The sequence below is a fragment of the Aspergillus ibericus genome, assembly GCF_003184845.1.
Source record: "Aspergillus ibericus CBS 121593 unplaced genomic scaffold BO80scaffold_12, whole genome shotgun sequence".
In the NCBI taxonomy this organism is placed as follows: Eukaryota; Fungi; Ascomycota; class Eurotiomycetes; order Eurotiales; family Aspergillaceae; genus Aspergillus; species Aspergillus ibericus.
Genome location: NW_020292110.1, coordinates 61113 through 80344, shown reverse-complemented (window position 1 = coordinate 80344; position 19232 = coordinate 61113). Strand labels below are relative to the sequence as shown.

The window sequence follows — 19232 nt, the reverse complement described above, 5'->3', positions numbered from 1 at the left end:
AGTGACACCGTCGACGAGGGGTTCTCTAAGCCGGCCTCATGACCAGCGGCATTTTTATGTATGAGAAAAAGCAACAAACCCAGCAACCTTTGTAATTGCCTGTGATTGCCATGAGAGGCTTGGTCCGATTGCTCAGGATACCAGTCATTCTTGATGCATCGTACATGCCGGTCTGCTCATAGGCAGCCACTGCCCCGCAGCAAATTCAACCCGCAGGCAGGAGATGTTACATTCAAAAAACAAAGTGCCGGAATTCACTCTGATTGGCGAAAAATCCATTTGATCGACAACCCCTCCTCTTGTGTCACCAATACCTGCAACTTGAGGGGACAGTGTTGTCAGCATCCATGAATTGGACTCGATAGTATCTGCATGGCCAAGTGGCAGCCAAGGCTGGCTCACGTGTGCTGACAGGCTACAGGGATGGGCCTGCACAAGCTTTGAGTTCCTCATGTTGTGCAAACTACGTCAGGCGTCACGCATGCAGGCGCTTTGGGCCATGCCGAATGTCTCCCCGGTGGCCCGCAATGTCTGACCGGAATGGGCTGGCCCTATATCTACCCTGGTGTCACCACTCACTCTCACCAACCAGCACTGTCTCCTCCAAATCAACACAGCAAAATGGGAGAGATAGCAACAGTTCCAGAAATTACCAGGCCCCTGGCCATCATTGGTCTGGCTGCCAAATACTCTCAGGAAGCGACGGATGCCGAGAAGTTTTGGAAGTTTCTTCTTGAAGCTCGGCAATCATGGACAAGCATTCCCAAAGATCGATTGAATCTTGACGGATACTTTCATCCGGATCCAGAACGTGCTGGCACGGTCAGTTCCCAAATAATGCTCGGTGAGATGATAAATGACTGGTGATGCAGATTCATGCGAAGGGAGCTCACTTCCTCCGGGAAGACCCCAATGCCTTTGATGCCGCCTTCTTCAATGTCAACAAGACCGAGATAATGAGCCTTGATCCTCAACAACGTCTTGTAATGGAAAATGTATATCATGCGCTGGAGAATGGTAGGCTATTATAGCTCCGTTTCTGTTGTGGTCACTTGCTAACATATTGTGACCAGCTGGAATTCCCATGGACAAGGTCGTGTCATCAAACACGTCCGTTTTTGTGAGCGGGTTCAATCATGATCACAGAGACCGGCTTAATACAGACCCCGATATTTCATTTAAGCATAGACCGACCGGGTCAGAAGGCTCGATGATTTCGGGGCGAGTAAGCTGGTTTTATGACCTGAAGGGGGCAAGTTTGACGGTTGATACTGCGTGTTCGAGCTCAATGGTGGCATTTCACCTCGCAACGCAAAGCCTGAAGGCTGGAGAGAGCGATATGGTATGTCCTTCATAGTCCTTCCGGAAACAACACTTGACTCATAATTTATAGGCCATAGTCAGCGGAGTGAACGTTTTCGGTGGTCTCAACCATATCCTTGGAATGAGCTACTCAGGATTCCTAGGGCCAGAAGGAAAGTGCTTCACATTTGATCACCGTGCCAATGGCTATTCAAGAGGAGAAGGCGTTGGCACCGTGATTGTCAAACCACTTGATAAAGCGCTCGCAGACGGCAACACTATCCGTGCAGTTGTTCGTGCAACAGTGCTAAACCACGATGGTCGGACACCAGGCCTTACCTACCCCAGTGGCGATGCACAGGTGCGCCTCATTAGAAGCGCCTATGAGTCTGCTGGACTTGACCCTGCCGAGACACATTATGTCGAGTCCCATGGTACGGGAACGCCGGCGGGTGATCCTATTGAGGTACAATCCATTGCCAAAGCATTCGATTCCACTCAGCGAGAAGAGCCTCTTTATATCGGAGCCTTGAAAACCAACATTGGCCACATCGAAGGTGGCTCTGGCATATCAGGTATCATAAAAGCGGTTCTAGTGCTCGAGGCTGGACTCATCCCCCGGAATGTCAATTTTGAAAGGGTGAACCCACAGATCCACAGCGATGATTGGAACGTTCGCTTCCCACTGGAGGTTACTCCTTGGCCTGGAACTGGGCCACGGCGTGCTTCGGTTAATTGCTTTGGCCTTAGTGGGACCAACGCTCATTGCATCTTAGAAGATGCTCAAAATTATCTCTCTCACAGGGGGCTTGTTGGTCGTCATAACACACGGTCAATCGGTCTATTGTCTTGTAGAGAGGATAGGCATCCTTCACAAGAGAATACGGTGGCTCCTAAGCTACTCCTATTCTCTGGATTTGACCAGGGTGCGCCGGAACGAAGTGCAAAAGAAATTGCCTCGTATCTGCAGAGGAGACAGGAATCAAGTCCGAACGCATCTCCAGGTGACATTAACGACCTTGCATACACTCTATCAGAGAAACGGTCGCGATTTCGCTGGAATAGTTACATACTTGCCGACTCTATCGACGAACTCGTGACGCAGATCGAGGGCGGAACTGGCCTATCCCAACCGATCAATAGCCAAAAGCTCCCCAGAATCGGATTTGTCTTCACCGGGCAGGGCGCGCAATATCCCCGGATGGGCCAACAGCTTCTGCAGTTTCCAGTCTTTCGCAAGTCAATTGAGGCTGCATCTGAATATATGATGCACCTGGGATATGCATTCTCATTACTGGGTAAGATAATCGCGTCTATTCATGATGGTAGCTAATGCCTATTGCAGATGAGATCCTCAAGGATCGAGCGGAATCAGGGATTGACATTGCAGAGATCTCCCATCCAGCCTGTACCGCTATTCAAATCGCAATGGTTGATCTTCTTCAAAGCTGGAACATCTCCCCCGTTGGCGTCACCGGGCATTCTTCCGGTGAGATCGCGGCAGCGTATTGCGCCGGAAAGATCTCTCGTGAGGCTGCATGGAATATTGCGTATCACCGCGGACGGTTGACATCCAATCCTTCTCGAAAGACCAAGGGTGCCATGCTGGCGGTCAGCCTCGACATCGAAACATTGCAACCGCTTGTGGATGCGGCTCACAGGAACATGTCTGGGGATCTTGTGATCGCGTGCTTCAATAGCCCGAAAAACAATACTGTCTCTGGTGATGAGGAAATGATCGCAGCGCTGCAGCAGATGCTTGGAGCAAATGGCGTGTTCGCGCGTCGGCTAAGGACGCCGAATGCCTATCACTCGCCCCATATGAACGATATTGCGGATGAGTATTTGGAGGCTATGGGCAAAGCCCCAGCGGGTCATAGAATCAGTTCCGCCGAGCCAGTGCGCATGTTCTCTACTTCTACCGGAGAAGAGGTGACACAAAAGTCGCTCGAAAATGAGTTCTGGGTCAACAATCTTGTTTCGACTGTCAAGTTCACCACGGCCCTGGAAATAATGTGCAGTGGTGGTGATAGCTGCGCTCCTGATGTTGTCATTGAGATCGGGCCACATGGCGCTCTGCAGAGTGCAGTGAAAGAGACACTTTCAGGGCAGGCCGGTGTCCCATACCGAATGACGCTTAACCGCAACGACGACACTATCAAGACTTTGCTGGACACGGTCGGGTACCTCGCTACTCGGGGGACTCGTGTTAACCTGCTCGAGGTAAACTGTAGCTCAGAAGCGGAAAGAAACCCCGAATTCCTCGTTGATTTGCCACCATACCCGTTTAACCACGCCGAAAATGGCCTGTACGAGAGCCGACTGAGTCGCGCTATACGATTCCGTCAGTTCCCCCGTCATGATCTTCTGGGAGCCCCCAGCCCGGACTCGAACTTTCTGCGTTGGAGCTGGAAGCATTACCTTCGCGTTAGCGAGAATCCATGGCTGAAGGACCATGTGGTAGGTAACCTTTATCCATATTCGAAATGATTCTAACAACCTTGTAGATTGCGGATAACATTGTCTTCCCCGGAGCAGGATACCTCGTAATGGCCATTGAGGCCACCCGGCAGGTCATGAGCGGCCCTCTCGTTGGGTTTCGCATCCGAGACGTCAATCTAAAGGCGATGTTGATCGTCCCAGACAATAAAGAAGGAATCGAAACGTGTTTCTCCCTGGTTCCTGTTGAAGAGTCGAATGTCTCCACTTCCGCTACATGGAACAGGTTCTCGGTGAGCTCATACGACTTTGATCACGACGAATGGACGGAGAACTGCACTGGGTATATTGCTGCGGATACTTCGGCTGCTCCGAACCCAGTCACCGGTGGTCGTGAGGAGGCTATGCGCCAGGAGGAATGGAGTGAAGCACAGGTCCAGTGGAATGCATGTCAAAGACCGATGAACTTTAGCAGGGTGTGCGACAACCTGGACTCGGTGGGGATCAGGTTTGGTCCGCTCTTTCGCAATGTATCGGATGTGAAAACTGGTGGCAACAAGGTGGGGGTCATGGCTGGCACAATCACCATCCCTGATGTCGCTGCTGCCATGCCAAAGGGATACATGCATCCGCATCTAATCCACCCCGCCACATTGGATGCCGCACTGCAAGCTGGGGTTGCTGCCATTTGCGACTACAAAGGGACTGGGGTGCTGAAGCGGGGCAACGTCCCCAATTTTATCAAAGAGATGTGGATATCAGCTAATGTCCCCGGCCGAGGAAGCTTTGAATGCTATGGGAAGGCCTCCCTCTTGGCACATGATACATACATTTTTGATGCTCATGTCTGGGATGTGGACAGTAAAGCGGGCCTTCTCTCATTGAGTGGGGTTCGTCTGGCACCATTCCAAGCCAAGGTTGGTGAGACTGAGGAGAAACAATTGTTTCACTCGATTGAGTGGGGATTGGATGCAAACTTTGTGTCTGATTCATCATTTTCACCTGCGAAAATCCCGAGTAACTACAGCACAGAGAAGGAATGGTTCGATGAGCTCCAACTCGCCGCTATACTGCTGGCTAGTGATGCCCTGTCCGACTTGAGTCTCCAGCTCCTGCGAATCCCCTTGCCGGACCACTACCAGCGCTTCTATGACCTGCTCAACAAATCTGTCGCTGACGTGGCCTCTGACTCGATACCCGGTGTCCGTTCAGAAGAATGGCAGAAATACTCGGCCGATCCTGGACTCAAGGGCGGTCTCTACGAGCGTGTCGCTAATCGAGACGATAATGGAGCGGTACTAATCCGCATGGGTTCCAGCATTGCCTCTTTCCTAAGGCAGGAGGCGGACCCGCTCTACCTCATGTTTGGCCAGGACGATCTCATGACTAGATATTACGACTCCGACATGGAACTGGGGCCTATTCCAGAGCGATTCGAGGAGTTGATGTCTTCCATTCGCTATACGTACTCCAATCTCAAAATTCTCGAAGTCGGCGCCGGAACTGGAGGTTTCACAGTCCGACTCTTGCAATCCCTGTGCCCTGTGACTGAAGACAGCGAATCCAACTCCATTGCAAACTACGAGTTCACCGATGTATCCCCAAGTTTCTTCGAAAAAGCCAAAACTCGTCTCGCTGATTGGAGTCACCTGCTCGATTACAAAAAGCTGGATCTTGGTGACGATCCGATCTCCCAGGGGTTCCTGGCAGAGTCATACGACATGATCGTTGCCAGTAATGTTCTTCATGCGACGCCAGATCTCCTTCAGACCATGAAAAATATGCGCTCGCTGCTGAAGCCGAATGGAAGGATTTTGTTCCTGGAAGGCGTCCGACAGGACACGTTGTACAGCAATATTTCGTTCAGTGCCCTTCCTGGATGGTGGCTTGGGAAGGAGGCGTTCCGGCAATGGTGCCCGTATGTGTCGACGGATAAATGGCAGGAGTTGCTGTGTGAATCTGGGTTTTCCGGCCTGGATGTGAATATTCGGAGCTCGGAGTATCCGGAGTTTAACAAGATCAGCATTATGCTTTCTACTGCCGTTCAGGCTTCAAGTGGAGGGACTGGTCGGAAGGTTGTTATTATTTCCCCTGACTCACATACAACGACTGTGGACAAGATGTTGCTAGACGTCCTCATGACCATGGGTATCCGAAAGTGCGCCATTGTTCATCCTTCGGATCTTGAGGAGTCGGATCTTGGGGATGCCATTTGCATATGCCTACTGGAACTGCATACCCCCATTCTCGACAGCCTGGATGAGGTCGCCTTCTTTCAGGTGAAACACATGCTCACTACGTGCAATCGCATGCTCTGGGTTACCGGCTCAAATGACCCGAGGTACCAGATGGCAACCGGTCTTATCCGGACAATCAGATGGGAGCGTGACTCTGACGATTTGAATCTCATCACGCTTGCTGTTGACACAGAAACTACTCCGGCCGAGGTAGTTCAAGGTATATCGAGGATCCTCTCACACCAGTTCCTGAACGAAGGGACGCCACATGGAAACTCAGAGTACCGGCTTCAAAATGGTCAGATCCAGACTAACCGGGTCGTGTCTAACACCCATGCGTGCGATACAGTCAACTCGCAATTTATAGAACCGGATGCGGAGCCCATCGGATGGAACGCGATTGACCGGCCCGTGAAGCTCCCAATCGGACAGCCCGGGACACTCGATAGCTTGCACTGGGTGACCGATACCGACGCAGCGCAGCCCTTGAAGCCGACGGAGCTGGAAATTGAAGTTCGGGCCGTCGGGATGAATTTTCGGGACCTTCTGACTGTCATGGGAGAGCTGCCTCAAGCCACAATTGGCGGAGAGGCTGCAGGTGTGGTTACACGACTAGGGTCGGGTGTCACCAAGTATCAGGTCGGAGACCGGGTTGCATATTTTGGTGACCCTGGCCACGTGGGAACGTTCCGAACTCTGGGAAGAGCAGATCAAGATCTGGTAGTACAGGTCCCGGATCAATTCTCCTTTGAGCAAGCGGCCAGCATGCCAGTCATTCATACGACCGTTATTTACTCCCTGAAAACGATCGCTCGGTTAGCTGAGGGTGAGACTATTCTCATCCATGCCGCAGCGGGTGGCGTTGGACAGGCAGCAATTCAATACGCCCAGCTAGTCGGAGCAGAGATTTTCGCAACGGTTTCTACGGTTGAGAAGAAGCAGCTCCTGATGACCAGATATGGAATCAAAGAAGACCATATCTTCTCCAGTCGGGATCTATCGTTTGTGGCTGGCGTTAGGAACATGGTCCCGGATGGGGTGGACGTGATTCTCAACTCCCTGGCCGGGGAAGCACTGCGCCAGTCATGGGAATGCATCGCACCGTTTGGGCGATTCATTGAAATTGGCAAGCGGGATATTCAGACCGGAGGGAAGCTCGATATGACCACCTTTTTGAAGAACGCCATGTTTGCCAGCGTGGACCTGCTTACTGTGGCTAAGCACCGGCCCAAAATGGTTGGTGAACTTCTCCAGGACATGGTGCAGCTGTGGCAGGACAGCAAGATCAGCGAACCCCATCCCACCACCGTCCTTTCCTACGGCAAGTTACAAACTGGTCTGCGCTGCCTTCAAATGGGCCAAACCATGGGAAAGATTATCTGCACCCCACAAGACGACGAAGTTCCTGTCCTTCCCGACCCACCCTCTCCCCACCATCTCGACCCCAATGCCTCCTACATCCTTGCGGGCGGCCTCGGCGGCATCGGCCGCAGCATTGCCCACTGGATGGCATCAAGGGGCGCTAAGCACCTCATCTTCCTCACCCGCTCTGACCAACTCACCTCCTCCGCCGAAGCCACACTCTCCACCCTCTCCACTGCCGGCTGCCAAACCACCATCTTCCGCTGCGACATCTCCAACGCCACCCAACTCGGCGCCATAATCCACGAAATCCAAACCACTCACCCCCCAATCCGCGGGTGCATCAACTGCTCCGTCGCCTGGGCCGACAGCATCTTCGAAAACATGACCCACACCCAATGGCAAGCCTCTTTGGGCCCTAAAGTTCACGGCTCCTGGAACCTACACACCCTGCTCCAATCCCACGACCTCGACTTCTTCACCATGCTCTCCTCCGTCGCCGGCGTCGTCGGAAACCGCAGCCAAGCCAACTACAACGCCGGCAACACCTTCGAGGACGCCTTAGCCCGTCATCGCACCGCCCAAGGCCTCCCAGGCACAAGCATCGATCTCGGTGCCGTGGTCTCCGTTGGCTTCATGGCCGAGAATCGGGAATATGTTCGCCATTCCCTGAAAATCGCGACTCATCACCGCGAAGACCAAATGCTGGCCATCTTGGACTATGTTCTTGACCCGCGCCATCAGGTGACAGAGCAAGCTGCTCAATTAATCTGCGGCCTGTCCACCCCCGCTGCGTATGAGAAACGGCGGATCCCGCCCCCGAAGCATCTCCAATATCCCATGTTTATGCACTTGCGTGGAAGTACTTCCCAATCTGGTCCTCAAGGTGAAAAGACAGAGGATTACCACGTGCAGGCTTTATTAGCCGCATCCCGAACGGAAGATGAAGCAGTGAGTGTGGTGTTGAATGGGATCAGGAAGAAGCTGTCCTCGATCTTGAGTGTTGCGGAGGAAGATATTGATCCGGAGCGGTCGATTCGGGATAATGGGGTGGATTCGTTGATTGAGATGGAGTTTCGGACGTGGGTGGGCAAGGAGTTGGGGTGTAGTCTGGGTAAGGGAGATGTGGGGGACAGGAGTGTGAGGGAGTTGAGTGCGAAGGTGATCAAGGGGAGTGCGTTTGTTCGGTTGGGGAAGTGAGGGTCTGTGCGTGCTTGGAGGGTGCAGTTTGGCTGTTTTCTAAGCTGATATGGTTGAAGTAGTGGAATGAGAGCATTAAAGGATGAATTTGTGAGTGGCTTGGATTATTTTTTCATGGAGAAATGTGAGTTAGGGTACGGGGTAGACCTGTTACTTTGAGATGAGTTGAACGTCGCTAGGGATGTGATAAATACTAGACAAGATCTACCTTCTAAACTATCATCAGATGGTTGCTGTACATTTCAAGTACACCAAATGAAGATAAAGAAATATCTCCGTCGATCACAACATGTGAGGGTGGGTGTTCATTCTCCTTCACAAGCCATTCTTGAGGTTTCAAACATCCATACTAGCCATCATCTAATTCTAAGAATGTCTCTATGAATATAACCCGAACACAACACACCTCTTCCTAGTACCATATCCATCCACCTCGGGCTCGAATCTCTCAACAATCTCACTCTTTTCACGTCCCACACTCCCTTAGAATCTACTCTTCAGATCCGTTCATCTCACCCCTCAAACCTCCCAGTTCTCAGCCCTGATCAAGTGACTTACTTCCTCTTCTCATTCCCATCAATCCCATCCCCCAACACCCTCCCGACAACCGGCAACGGCCACGCCAACTTCTCCACCGAATCCCGCGCCACTTCCCCCGAGCTAATCAAGTCGATGATCGCGACGGCAATGTAGCCCCCGATGGCGGTGAAGACATGCCACCTGTATATCATCAGTCACTACCACATTTCATCATAGTAAAGGAGGAAAAGGGGCGGTATGATATAGGAAAAAGAGGAAGAAGGGAGGGAACATACCACCCATGCAACTCGAACAAAAACCCAACGGGCAAGCCCACGACCCCCCTCACCCCAGTCAATACCCCACAGGCGAATTCATCAATCAGCCAGACGAAGTACCCGAAGGCGAAACTTGCTATCGTTTTCACCATTATTAGTACCCATCCACCAGTCATCCAAAAACCTCCACACAACCTCCACATAAAGACTAAACAAGGGGGGAAAGGGGGTACATACCAACCCCAAAAAGCGCAACCCTACTAACCCTCCCCCTCGCCCTCTGATCCTTAATCTCCCGGGGAATAATCCTCAACGTCCGAATAGTAATTACCAACACGGCTGCACCAAAACTCACCGCGTGGAGCAGGAACTCGTCCATGACCATGTGCACGACCATGACGATGGTGAAGAGGATGGAGAGGATGATTCCTGTGATTTTGGTGTATTGGGGGGTGGATTGGAAGGTGAGGATGCGGTAGAGGAGGGGGGTGGTGAGGAGGTGCATTGAGAGTTCGTCCGCTTGGTATTTTGTTAATATGTGTTTATGTTGGGTGTAGTGGATGGGGGAGTTTGATAGGGGTATGTGATGGGGGAGGCGTACACATCTGCGTATGATATTTCAAGGTCATGTGATAGCCCGCAGAACACACCCCCACGCCAATGAGGCCGCAGTAAGGGATGGAGCGCGGGCCGGATTGTTGTCGTTGATGGAGTTGGTGCAGGCCGTAGAGGCCGTAGAGGACTGGCTCGTTAACTCGTATCATGGTTGGGGGTAGGGATGGACGTACTGTAGACAAAACTACTCAGCGTGTTGATAAACTCGGCCACGTAGCGGGTGATCGCGTAGTCCTGCATTGATTAGCTAGGCCGGGTGAGGGATCATGTTATGTACTTCTTCGCAAAAGCTAAATCGGTGAGGTTAGTGCGTGCCCGTAGTATGGGGCAATAGGGACACACTTTAGGTACGAGGTCGGGGCACCCCAGAAGGGCGCGTGGGATCCCATGGTGGCTGTTCAACTTCCTGTTCCTGAGATCGGGGAGTTGGGTAAGACAGATGGCCGGCCCGGACGGAACTTGGCGCGGGTTTAAATAGAAACACAAATAGCAACGGCCACCCGGACAGGGCTCCACTGGACCCACTGGGCGGTGCGGTGGCTGCCATTCCAGTGCACGTGGGAGGAGGCTTGACCAGGGATGGACATTGATAGAGGCACTTATTCTGTGGAGATTATTCATGAATTTTGAGTTAATATGTAGTGGGCTTTACAATCAGAAGAGAAGTGCACCGTGATTCATTATCCGAGGGTTCCGGATCGCACGGATAGTGTGATATATCCGATGTTCCGAGACCAGTGCTCGGAACTGACTACGAGAACCTAAATATTGATACCGATGAAATCGAGTATACCACTAGTCAACTGTTCCATAGTAAACACAGCAATCACGAGCATAGAGAACGTACCTGCAGCCATGGTAATCACCAATTCCACTCAATCTCAGCGCAGCACATAGAAACAAAGCATCCCTTACCACAAGCAAGGTATAAGCTCACCATCTCAGTCGAAGTGTCGGCATCGTAGCAACCCGCCGAGTCGTCCCTCCATACCACGAGTCTTTCTGCGCCCGCTTGCGATGCGCCTGCTCCCACAATTCCTCCGCCGTATATCCATACCAATTCCTCCATTCCATCCATGTTACCTCACCATCTGGCTGCGCGCGCAAAAGCGCAATTGCCTCCTCGTTAATGACCCGCGCGCTGGCGAGATAATGCAACGGGGTGTTCAAATCGGTATCGTACGCGGTGACCGACTGCACGCCAGATGCTAACAGGTATTGTATTAGTTCCAGTTGAGGGGAAAGGTCGGCCTCACATTGAGCCTTGGTTTTAGGAGCGGAGTCCCACGGACATCGCATGCTGCGGACAGATTCGCGAACTTTGTGTGCAAATCTTTGGATGAGCTTTGGCAGACAGGCAATGTGTAGGAGCGTGTGGCCGTAAGCCGTGGTATCGGCATGAGAAAGCGGAACATCACGCTCGACGCGTCGGAGAGCGGCGAGGGAATACGTCGTGGCAATGTGAAGAATATGCACCAGCATGAATGGCGCGCGGAGATCAAAGTCGATCCGAGGATCCTGAGCAAGGATGTCGTATGCCGCTTCATTCCAGGATTCGTTGTTCCTGTGCAGGAAGGTTGACATGAGTGGTGTAAAACTCTTACGCACGTCGCCAAGGGGGAGAGTATTTGGACTGAACCCCCGAGCAAGAAGATGGCTCAACATGGCGGTATTTCCGCTCGCAATGGCCTCGTGGATAGGCGACAAGAAAGCCAGGGCTGACGGTGTAGGCGGTTCCGGTATTTCTCTCATCGGGGGCTCAGGAGTCCAAAAGGAACAATCAGAGTGGCTTGCGAGAAGTCGGTCGACAATGGCTGTCGAGTCGTGCCGGGCTGCAACAATCAAGGGATGAATGAATCGTAATTCCTGAAATATATGATTGGGCGAGTATTCGGTCCAGAATGCCTCTTTCGACCTCTCTTCAACCTCCTCCTCCGTGATGTGAACTGTCTGGGCAGGATACCCATTAGCATGTATGGTAGCAAGGAGTTCGGTCCGGGAAAGGGGGTGAATTGTCGTGTTTGAGTCCGGCTTAGGAAGAAATCGCAGAAAATAGCTCTGCACCATTTCATAGCTAGAGAGACGAAATCCATCGGGGTCAGCCCCTCTTGTCAGAAGAAAATCCACATCCCCGAGGTATTGGCCGCGGATAGCTTCCAGCAGCTGTGGCCCGATTCCAATTTCCATGAGATGCTCTTTAGCTCACGCAAGGTGAAGACGCACGACGGGGCAATGGCAGGCCGAAACGACGGCCTCCTTATATAGCGCGGTGACAACTTCCACGCTAACCCCGCTAGCAAGGATTCTCAACACCACCGCTTAGCGCGGATCCTGGATGGTCATGTTTCGCAAGGACACTGCCTGGGCAGTGTTAGCGTTGTGCCAGAATCTTGTCGATTGTCCTTTGTTGTCGGGTGACTCATGCAAGGTGCCTAGGGATTCGTGACTTGCCTTTCCCGCTAATATATCGAGGAAATGAACTCAGATGAGCACAGACCTCCGACATTGGCAGTCTTATTCCAGATCACTTGCAGTTGGAGACTGGTAGGATGGGATAGGTGTCAAGGGTTACTCTAGAGCATACGAGGGACCTGGTCCATGTACAACACCACACTTCAGCAATTATGTCCAAGTTATACACCCCATCCACCGCGATATAAACACACTAACAACACCCTTTACACAAACACTACATGCCGACTCCTACCCCATCAAACCCACGCATCCCACGCCAACCCATCCCGCACAAACCCATTCCCTCCATTTCCATCCGGTAAATCAAACTGCGGTCCCTCCGCCTCAAGCGAATACCCACGCACGCACTCCTCGAATCGAACCCTCGTCGTCTGCTCCACCTCATAAAAGTGATCATAGCGCGCATGTAAAGCGTCTTTTAGTGTGCTGACCTCTCCGCCTGGATGCAGGGCCCTCCAAGGCTTGATGCATACTTGGCCTTTGCAGGATTTTAAAACGAAAAGGAGGGAGTCGATGCGAGAGATGAGTTTGGGGAGGGGGATGTTTAGGATTGTGCAGAGGTCTGGGTTGGTGTCTGGGTTGGTGTCTGGTGAGAGGAGGTTGTGGAGTTGGTGGGGATCAGTCTGCAGTTGTTAGGCCATGGATACATAGAAGGAAGGGGGCATAGGTACGATCATATCGTAGAGCTCATGCTCATTGTTGCACCATACTGAGTAGTACAGGTTATATCCTTTGCCTTTGATGCGGAGGGCTTTGTAAGTGTTGTTGTATGCGGATAGGTCGACTGTTGGGTATCTTTTGTTAGAGTGATAAGGAAGAGGATGAAAGAGGGGATGTACAGTCATATATTCCCTCCCCTGCTGCAAATCCCCAGTATTCGACTGTTACATGTTCCTGTCTCTCGTCCTGTGCAGCCTCGATTTGCCCCTGCGTCAGAGGAATAGGATCCCCATCGAAGTCATCTCGGAGTGGAATGCCCAGTAACTGGAGGAATGTGGGTGCCAGATCGGTATGGGTAGTGACTATATCAGTAGATGCATTTTCAGCAATACCAGGCCCGCGAACAATCAGAGGGACGTTGATATCCTCCTCATATCCGCAGGACTTGCCCGGTTGAAGTCGACGTTGACCGATATGGTAGCCATTATCGCTGCTGTAGACAATATATGTGTTGTCTAGGAGGTTATACTCGTGCAACCGGGTGAAAAGGCCATCGACGAGCTCATCAACAGCTTGGAGCGCTCGCAGACGCATGCGGTAGAAGTGGTCGTTGTATTCGACGTTCGTGTCGTTTTGGCGCTTCAGCGTCTTGATCCAGTTCGCTCCGGATGGGTGCTCCGGGTTAAAAGATGGAGTGCGAGGAATTCGGATATCCGGAAATAGGTGCTCGTGTCGCTTGGCTGGAATGGGCGCACTGAAGCTGAAGACAGGATTGTCGTCGAGCCCGGTGCCGTTCATAAAGACGTTGCAGTGAGGCGCCATGGGCGCGACGGTGAGGAAGAAGGGTTTCTGGGCGGAAACGGCTTCATCAAGAAGGCGATATGCCTTTTGTGCGAGCACGTCGGTGCTGTACTCTCCTTCATAGCTCTCGGGTGGTTCGCGGTCTCGTTGAAAGGTGCTGTTGAGGTAGTCATATGTGAATGGGTCAAGGAGGAAGTCCTGCACCGATAGGTTAGAACACTTGTTTTGAAATGCTATAGCCAACTTACGTGGCCTGTAAATCCGGCTGGAAATGGGGCATTATAGTTCTCGACTGTGTGCACATTGAATAGCTTGCCAGTGTAGTATGTGTTGTACTGCGCTTCCTGCAGCCAGACGGGGAGGTAGTTCTCGTTGAACCCCTGCGAAATGAACTTGGGATATCCGCCTCACCATTATTAGCATACACCTGATATGCTATTGGCTGTTTATACCCACCATATGGAGGATTGACATCGGTGACATTGGTGTTGTGTGCAAGCTTCCCCGTCCACAGCGTCACCCGCGATGGACAACAGACGCTTGTCGTACAATAGTGGCTGCGATAATGAGTTCCCTTATCGAGAAGGTGTTTTTTGACATAGGGCATATAGTCCAGAGAATTGAGGTGAGCGTCCTGATCGTCGGTCAGGATAAAGATAACATTGGGTCTGCGGGGTGCAGCAAGTAGCTGCTGCGGCACCAGTGATTTGGTAGCCACAAGACCAGCCAGCATGAACAGCCACGCCAAGCTACGCATATTGACAGTATCATCTAATATTGAGAACTGATATCACATCATGGCTGATGTTGGCAGGCAGGAGTCTCGGGTGCTGGAGAGGGTTGCTTATTAACCCCGCATATAACGCAATTGTATTTAGCCGAAAGCATACGTCAGCTTGCAGGTTCAGAGGACCTATAATGGTGAAGCCCGCGAAGGATCAACAAGCGCAACAGGAAGATGCACCCCTAGCTGGAATATTGTGGGCAAGGTCGTCAATCAAATTCAGGGATAGCCACCCAGCTAATTCTGGGGCCCCACCCCTCTTTCGTTGGTAGATAAGTGATGCTTGCTAAGGTCAGTATAAATAGTGCGAATCTATCCAAATGTTTACGAAGATAGCAACGAAATCCAATCTTTTCGCGAGAAAAACTAAGCTTAGCTCGTGTAACCTTTTGTCATAGATGAATAACCAGAAATTCTCCTATATGGTGTTTAGAAACTTCGGTGAATATAAGAGACTTCATCTAGCTCTGCAAAGGAGATTTTATGAAGATGAAAAATTACATTAAGGAATTCGTACAGAGTGAAAAAGAAAATCACAAGTCTATCGCTGAAGTTAGCATGTCCCTCTTGCTTCCGAGCTATCAAACTATACCTTTAATATGTCTTTTCAGTTCGGTTCATAAACAATACGTGCGCTCGCTCAAGCGTACTGTTCTCTCGCCAGACCAGGAGTTGAGACCAAATAATTATACAGCTGAGAAAGCTCCTCCAACAATCGGTCCTGTTCGTGAGCTACCCTATCGATGTCTTTTAGGGCCGGAAGCAGGGTGAACTCGTTTCGGCATTCCCCCTCCTTGTAGGTGGATATCTGCTGGGATGTTCGGTCTATCAAAAGCATGATGCTATCGCAGATATTTGCAATCTATTTCCTTTTAGCAGCGCCTCAAAGAGATGTCAGGTTTATACCTTAACGAGGGAGGAACTTATATTGTGATCTTGGGTTGCTGAACGGCCGGATATAGCCGAGAAATGTTGCAAATGCATGGCTCGCGTATATTGACAGTCTAATGAGCAATGGTGGCCTCGAGGATAAAACAAAGACAGACAATAATGAAAGCCTTTCTGGTATGGTCAAATCCAGGGGAACTCTCGTTGTTATACAGTGTGATTTAACACCCAAACCCCTTCGGGGTCTGCTTCCGGCCGAAGTGAGGGATTTCTTCGGCCGACTGATCCCACGTTGTGACGCCAAGCTATGTGATAGACCACTGGAATATGCCGTATGTAGGAGTGGAGAACATATTTGGACTGCCTGTTGCAAAGACCTCTGGTGTTTGGAGGGCTGGCTGAAGAGGCAACTATGTATGCCCAGCGCTGGGGCCCTATATCTAACGAACTATATTCTTGATGTATGCATCTACCTGCTAGGCCGTTGTAGCCAAGCTTTCTGGCTCGTAAATTAAGTTGATCGCCGTTGTCTAGTGTCGAGTGCCCGGAGTACATACAGTTGCGATACATCAGGGAATAAGACAATCAGCTCAGGGGAAGAAAATGATCGGCCATTACAAAGTACTTACGGACAGAGTCTAGACTTCTGAGTTATTTGTGCTGCTGAATCCACTTTATGCAGTTATGTGAGTGATCATATAATTGATCGGCTTGGCAGAGAGCGCAGGCTGCTGTCCTATTGGCGGAAGATGCTATCCGTCCAATGATGCCTCCTGCCGATGATAAGCGTTCAGCAGTGTTTCTGGAACAGTTATCGATAACTGCTCTATCATATCACCGGTTCCTTCTGTTAAGCTTATGACCCTGAAAATCTTCCCGGCGTGACCAGCGAGGAAATGCGGACCGGGTTAAGTACCTTATTTGACCCTTGTCTCGCGCGGCTTGGCCATGATGTGGACCGCATCTCGAGCCCTATCCCTGATCGAGTGTCGCGTTTCTAGACTTCAGAAGCTGACCCTACAATGGCGACAAGTGCTAGATTTCTTTCTTTTTTGCTCTTTCGACTGTATCTTCATATATATATCTCACAGTTGCAGACAGATATGTTCGAAGTATCTGCCTCGCATTCAGCTCTAACAACGACTATTCTAAATAGGTGCGACTGTCCTAGATTCGCACCATTGTGTTGCCTTCGCGACCCTACACACTAAGGTATCAATTACAACCCTTGTGCCCTTGATGTAGGCGGAATTGGGGGTCTTATTAACCTATGTCCGTGCAAGCAGTTGACCTTCGGGATCCAATGGGTCTGGTTGGAATTTGGCGGCTGTGACAAGGCGACAACGCTCTGCAGAGTGCAGCGTCTCCAAGTCCCACTTGCCGTGTGCCAGGGCGCTTTTCCCAATAGTCTTGCTCTCGGGCTTTGACCAAGCCCAGCAGTGAGCTTTTTACTGATCTAGACGAAATACATCAGTTAAGGATTATCTCTCTTTCGGCCATTGATTGCGTCGGGAAAGCTAAAGTGCAATGGTCACTTGACCTGACGCCTTGGTGTGCACACCGATTGACTGACGTCTGTCCAACTACTTAGAGTCTTGATCCCCGCCACTGCTTTCGCAGCATCTGTGGCACAACACTGGTTTTCGCAGATACCCGTTTCGGGTAAAGATACAGCCGCGGCAGGATGTACATTCTCGACTCTGAGATGCATGGGGAATCATTGCCTGTCCCGGATCATTTTTGCGCTTCTCAGAGAATCCATCCGGTATGATATCGGACCATGAGAAGAGCAGTGGTAAATTCCGTAGCACCAGCACACATAGTGGTATTAAGACGCTTAGCAGCCGGAGATGTCGACAAAGGAACAGCACATGCCACGGCATTGCAAATTGCCGAACCACTGGTCTTGTCCAAAGATCACTGCTATCTTCTGCCGCGGATGGAGATCGTCGAACTGGTAATCCTGTTTTTCCTTTGTTGGGTAGGAAAGAACGGAGCATGTTATGAAAAATGGAAGGGATTCGACTGCTTGGTTTCGACGAAGAATCCACATATAACAGCGAACTAAAAGCAAGCAGGAAGTGATGTCAGCCGACGTAGATCAACATAGCGTTACGAGACAGGTCATTTGGAGGTTGTTAAACAGGTAATGCAACGAGATTGATGGGAGTTACCTGGAACCAAGCCCACCCTTTCATGATGATTGATTCTTTCGAGACATAGGGTCTAAAAACTCCTTGTTAAAGTTCAAATGGCACTGCAGAGACACCGTCGCGTCAAGTGTGATGGTGGAACACGCTGGTGGAATAAGATATGGGTGTGCAATGGCAGTATGCAAAGAGGTATCCGACATGAGAAGCCTCGGAGGCGTAGGCTCATGTGGTCATCATCGGTTTTGACTCTGGCTCATGTCGATACAGCTTCGCGGCTTTGCTTCTCTTTTATTCTGACGGTGTGTGCTGCTGAAACTTGCCAGATGGCTAATGCTGTCATAAAGGGGATAGTTGGAGCGATGGTTAGGAGGCCGTGAGTGTAAATTATTGCAGAGGAGGCATATGGAGAAATTATAATTACGTAGAGAAGCGCTGGTGTCTTGGTCGCTGGTCTTTCTCGTGGATTTGAATCACCTGTGTGGGATTAAGCGAGCTATTCCAGGTCAGTAGAAAGCAATGAGTCAGGTCACAGCAAGAGACATTGCGGAGAAACTCGTTTCATCAGGGTTGACAGCCCTTTCGGGCGCATAAGATGACGATGACAGAGCGCAGATGGGCCCTCTTGGAGGCTGATGTGGCTTTTGCAATGTCTCCAGTCTGAAACTACGGCCTCATCAACATCCCAGGATGAGTCATCGTAGTCACATGTTTAAGATGCCTCGGAGGAAATTAGTTGCCATCACTTGGTCACTCTGCATTAGAAAATGAAGGCTCGGTATTGTAACGGTAGCATTCTGGATGGAAAGTTCAGTATGCTCTGGAACTTTCAGCGTACCGAGATCCATTTGTTCGGATTGAACCCTGTGGCCACAGTGTGAAAATTCCCCGATTATTATCTGCAGCCACCACCCAAAGTATCCACATTCTATTGTGGTAATGCATAGACGACGGACCCAATCAGCACTGCATTTACAGCTAAACATAGTGAATAAGCCGTCAATTACTGTAGAACTGTAGGGCCAGAAGCGCAGTACAAAGTAGAGAAGGGGCTATCACTTACTGGGCGTTGAAGATGGGAAATTTTGTGACCACTGGCTAGCGGGGGAACTATCTTCGGTACCTAAAACCAAAGCAATTTTCGGGGGATAGGGGTCACAATGCCACGTAGGCACCAAGCGTACACATATTCCGGATACTGCATATGTGGCTATATCCGGTTGCAGTGGCCTTTCCCACGCAGACATGTGCATATGCAGACCCTCCTTCCGACGGAAGGCCACGGCCACTCACCTAAGAGCTTGGCTAGAGGAAATACTGTAGTATAGTACTCCGTGCTTAGTAGGCCCTCGTTGGTGGCTGCCAGTCCACCCTCTCGGCCGGCGGTCGGACTTCATTGCGAATGCACCAGACCCACTGCTGAGGATGTGGCAAATTCGAGGCTGATACCGAGTACTCCGTATGGAATACAGCGGAATGACTTGAAGCCCTACCAGAACCCTATCCCCAGGGCATGGGTTCA

The 19232-nt window shown here is 50.9% G+C and overlaps 5 protein-coding genes across 5 annotated transcripts; 1 reads left to right on the top strand and 4 right to left on the bottom strand.

The window, feature by feature from the left end:
- Positions 1-621: 621 nt before the first annotated feature.
- On the top strand, positions 622-8540 carry BO80DRAFT_463326 (type I polyketide synthase; the record flags this gene model as incomplete). Its single annotated transcript, XM_025722584.1, has 7 exons — positions 622-822; positions 873-1017; positions 1074-1342; positions 1394-1975; positions 2228-2600; positions 2648-3762; positions 3810-8540. The coding sequence occupies 7 exons, from the start codon at positions 622-624 to the stop codon at positions 8538-8540; spliced, it is 7416 nt and encodes a 2471-aa protein (XP_025576887.1).
- A 252-nt stretch (positions 8541-8792) lies between these two features.
- On the bottom strand, positions 8793-10377 carry BO80DRAFT_423545 (ceramidase). Its single transcript, XM_025719074.1, has 7 exons — positions 10295-10377; positions 10230-10242; positions 10126-10186; positions 9939-10079; positions 9575-9856; positions 9356-9473; positions 8793-9260 (listed from the first exon to the last, which is right to left on the bottom strand). Exons 1-7 carry the CDS (start codon positions 10339-10341, stop codon positions 9095-9097), a joined length of 828 nt encoding a protein of 275 aa, XP_025576886.1. The 5' UTR covers positions 10342-10377; the 3' UTR covers positions 8793-9094.
- A 352-nt stretch (positions 10378-10729) lies between these two features.
- On the bottom strand, positions 10730-12170 carry BO80DRAFT_26208 (uncharacterized protein). The gene has a single exon (XM_025714754.1). It carries the CDS (start codon positions 12137-12139, stop codon positions 10886-10888), a length of 1254 nt encoding a protein of 417 aa, XP_025576885.1. The 5' UTR covers positions 12140-12170; the 3' UTR covers positions 10730-10885.
- Positions 12171-12663: 493 nt separating this feature from the next.
- Positions 12664-14645, bottom strand: BO80DRAFT_500844 (sulfatase family protein; the record flags this gene model as incomplete). Its single annotated transcript, XM_025724259.1, has 5 exons — positions 12664-13050; positions 13099-13211; positions 13267-14086; positions 14137-14294; positions 14345-14645. 5 exons carry the CDS (start codon positions 14643-14645, stop codon positions 12664-12666), a joined length of 1779 nt encoding a protein of 592 aa, XP_025576884.1.
- Positions 14646-16957: 2312 nt separating this feature from the next.
- On the bottom strand, positions 16958-17685 carry BO80DRAFT_26132 (uncharacterized protein). The gene has a single exon (XM_025714743.1). The coding sequence runs from the start codon at positions 17558-17560 to the stop codon at positions 17144-17146; it is 417 nt and encodes a 138-aa protein (XP_025576883.1). The 5' UTR covers positions 17561-17685; the 3' UTR covers positions 16958-17143.
- Positions 17686-19232: the final 1547 nt, after the last annotated feature.

Bases quoted from the DNA above. Each gene is read 5' to 3' on its own strand.
- BO80DRAFT_26208 (XM_025714754.1), bottom strand. From the start codon at position 12,139: ATGGAAATTGGAATCGGGCCACAGCTGCTGGAAGCTATCCGCGGCCAA.
- BO80DRAFT_423545 (XM_025719074.1), bottom strand. From the start codon at position 10,341: ATGGGATCCCACGCGCCCTTCTGGGGTGCCCCGACCTCGTACCTAAA. The intron at 10,080-10,125 runs GTACGTCCATCC...TTAACGAGCCAG, and splicing joins GCTGAGTAGTTTTGTCTACA to TCCTCTACGGCCTCTACGGC. The intron at 9,261-9,355 runs GTATGTTCCCTC...GATGATATACAG, and splicing joins TTGTTCGAGTTGCATGGGTG to GTGGCATGTCTTCACCGCCA.
- BO80DRAFT_26132 (XM_025714743.1), bottom strand. From the start codon at position 17,560: ATGCTCCGTTCTTTCCTACCCAACAAAGGAAAAACAGGATTACCAGTT.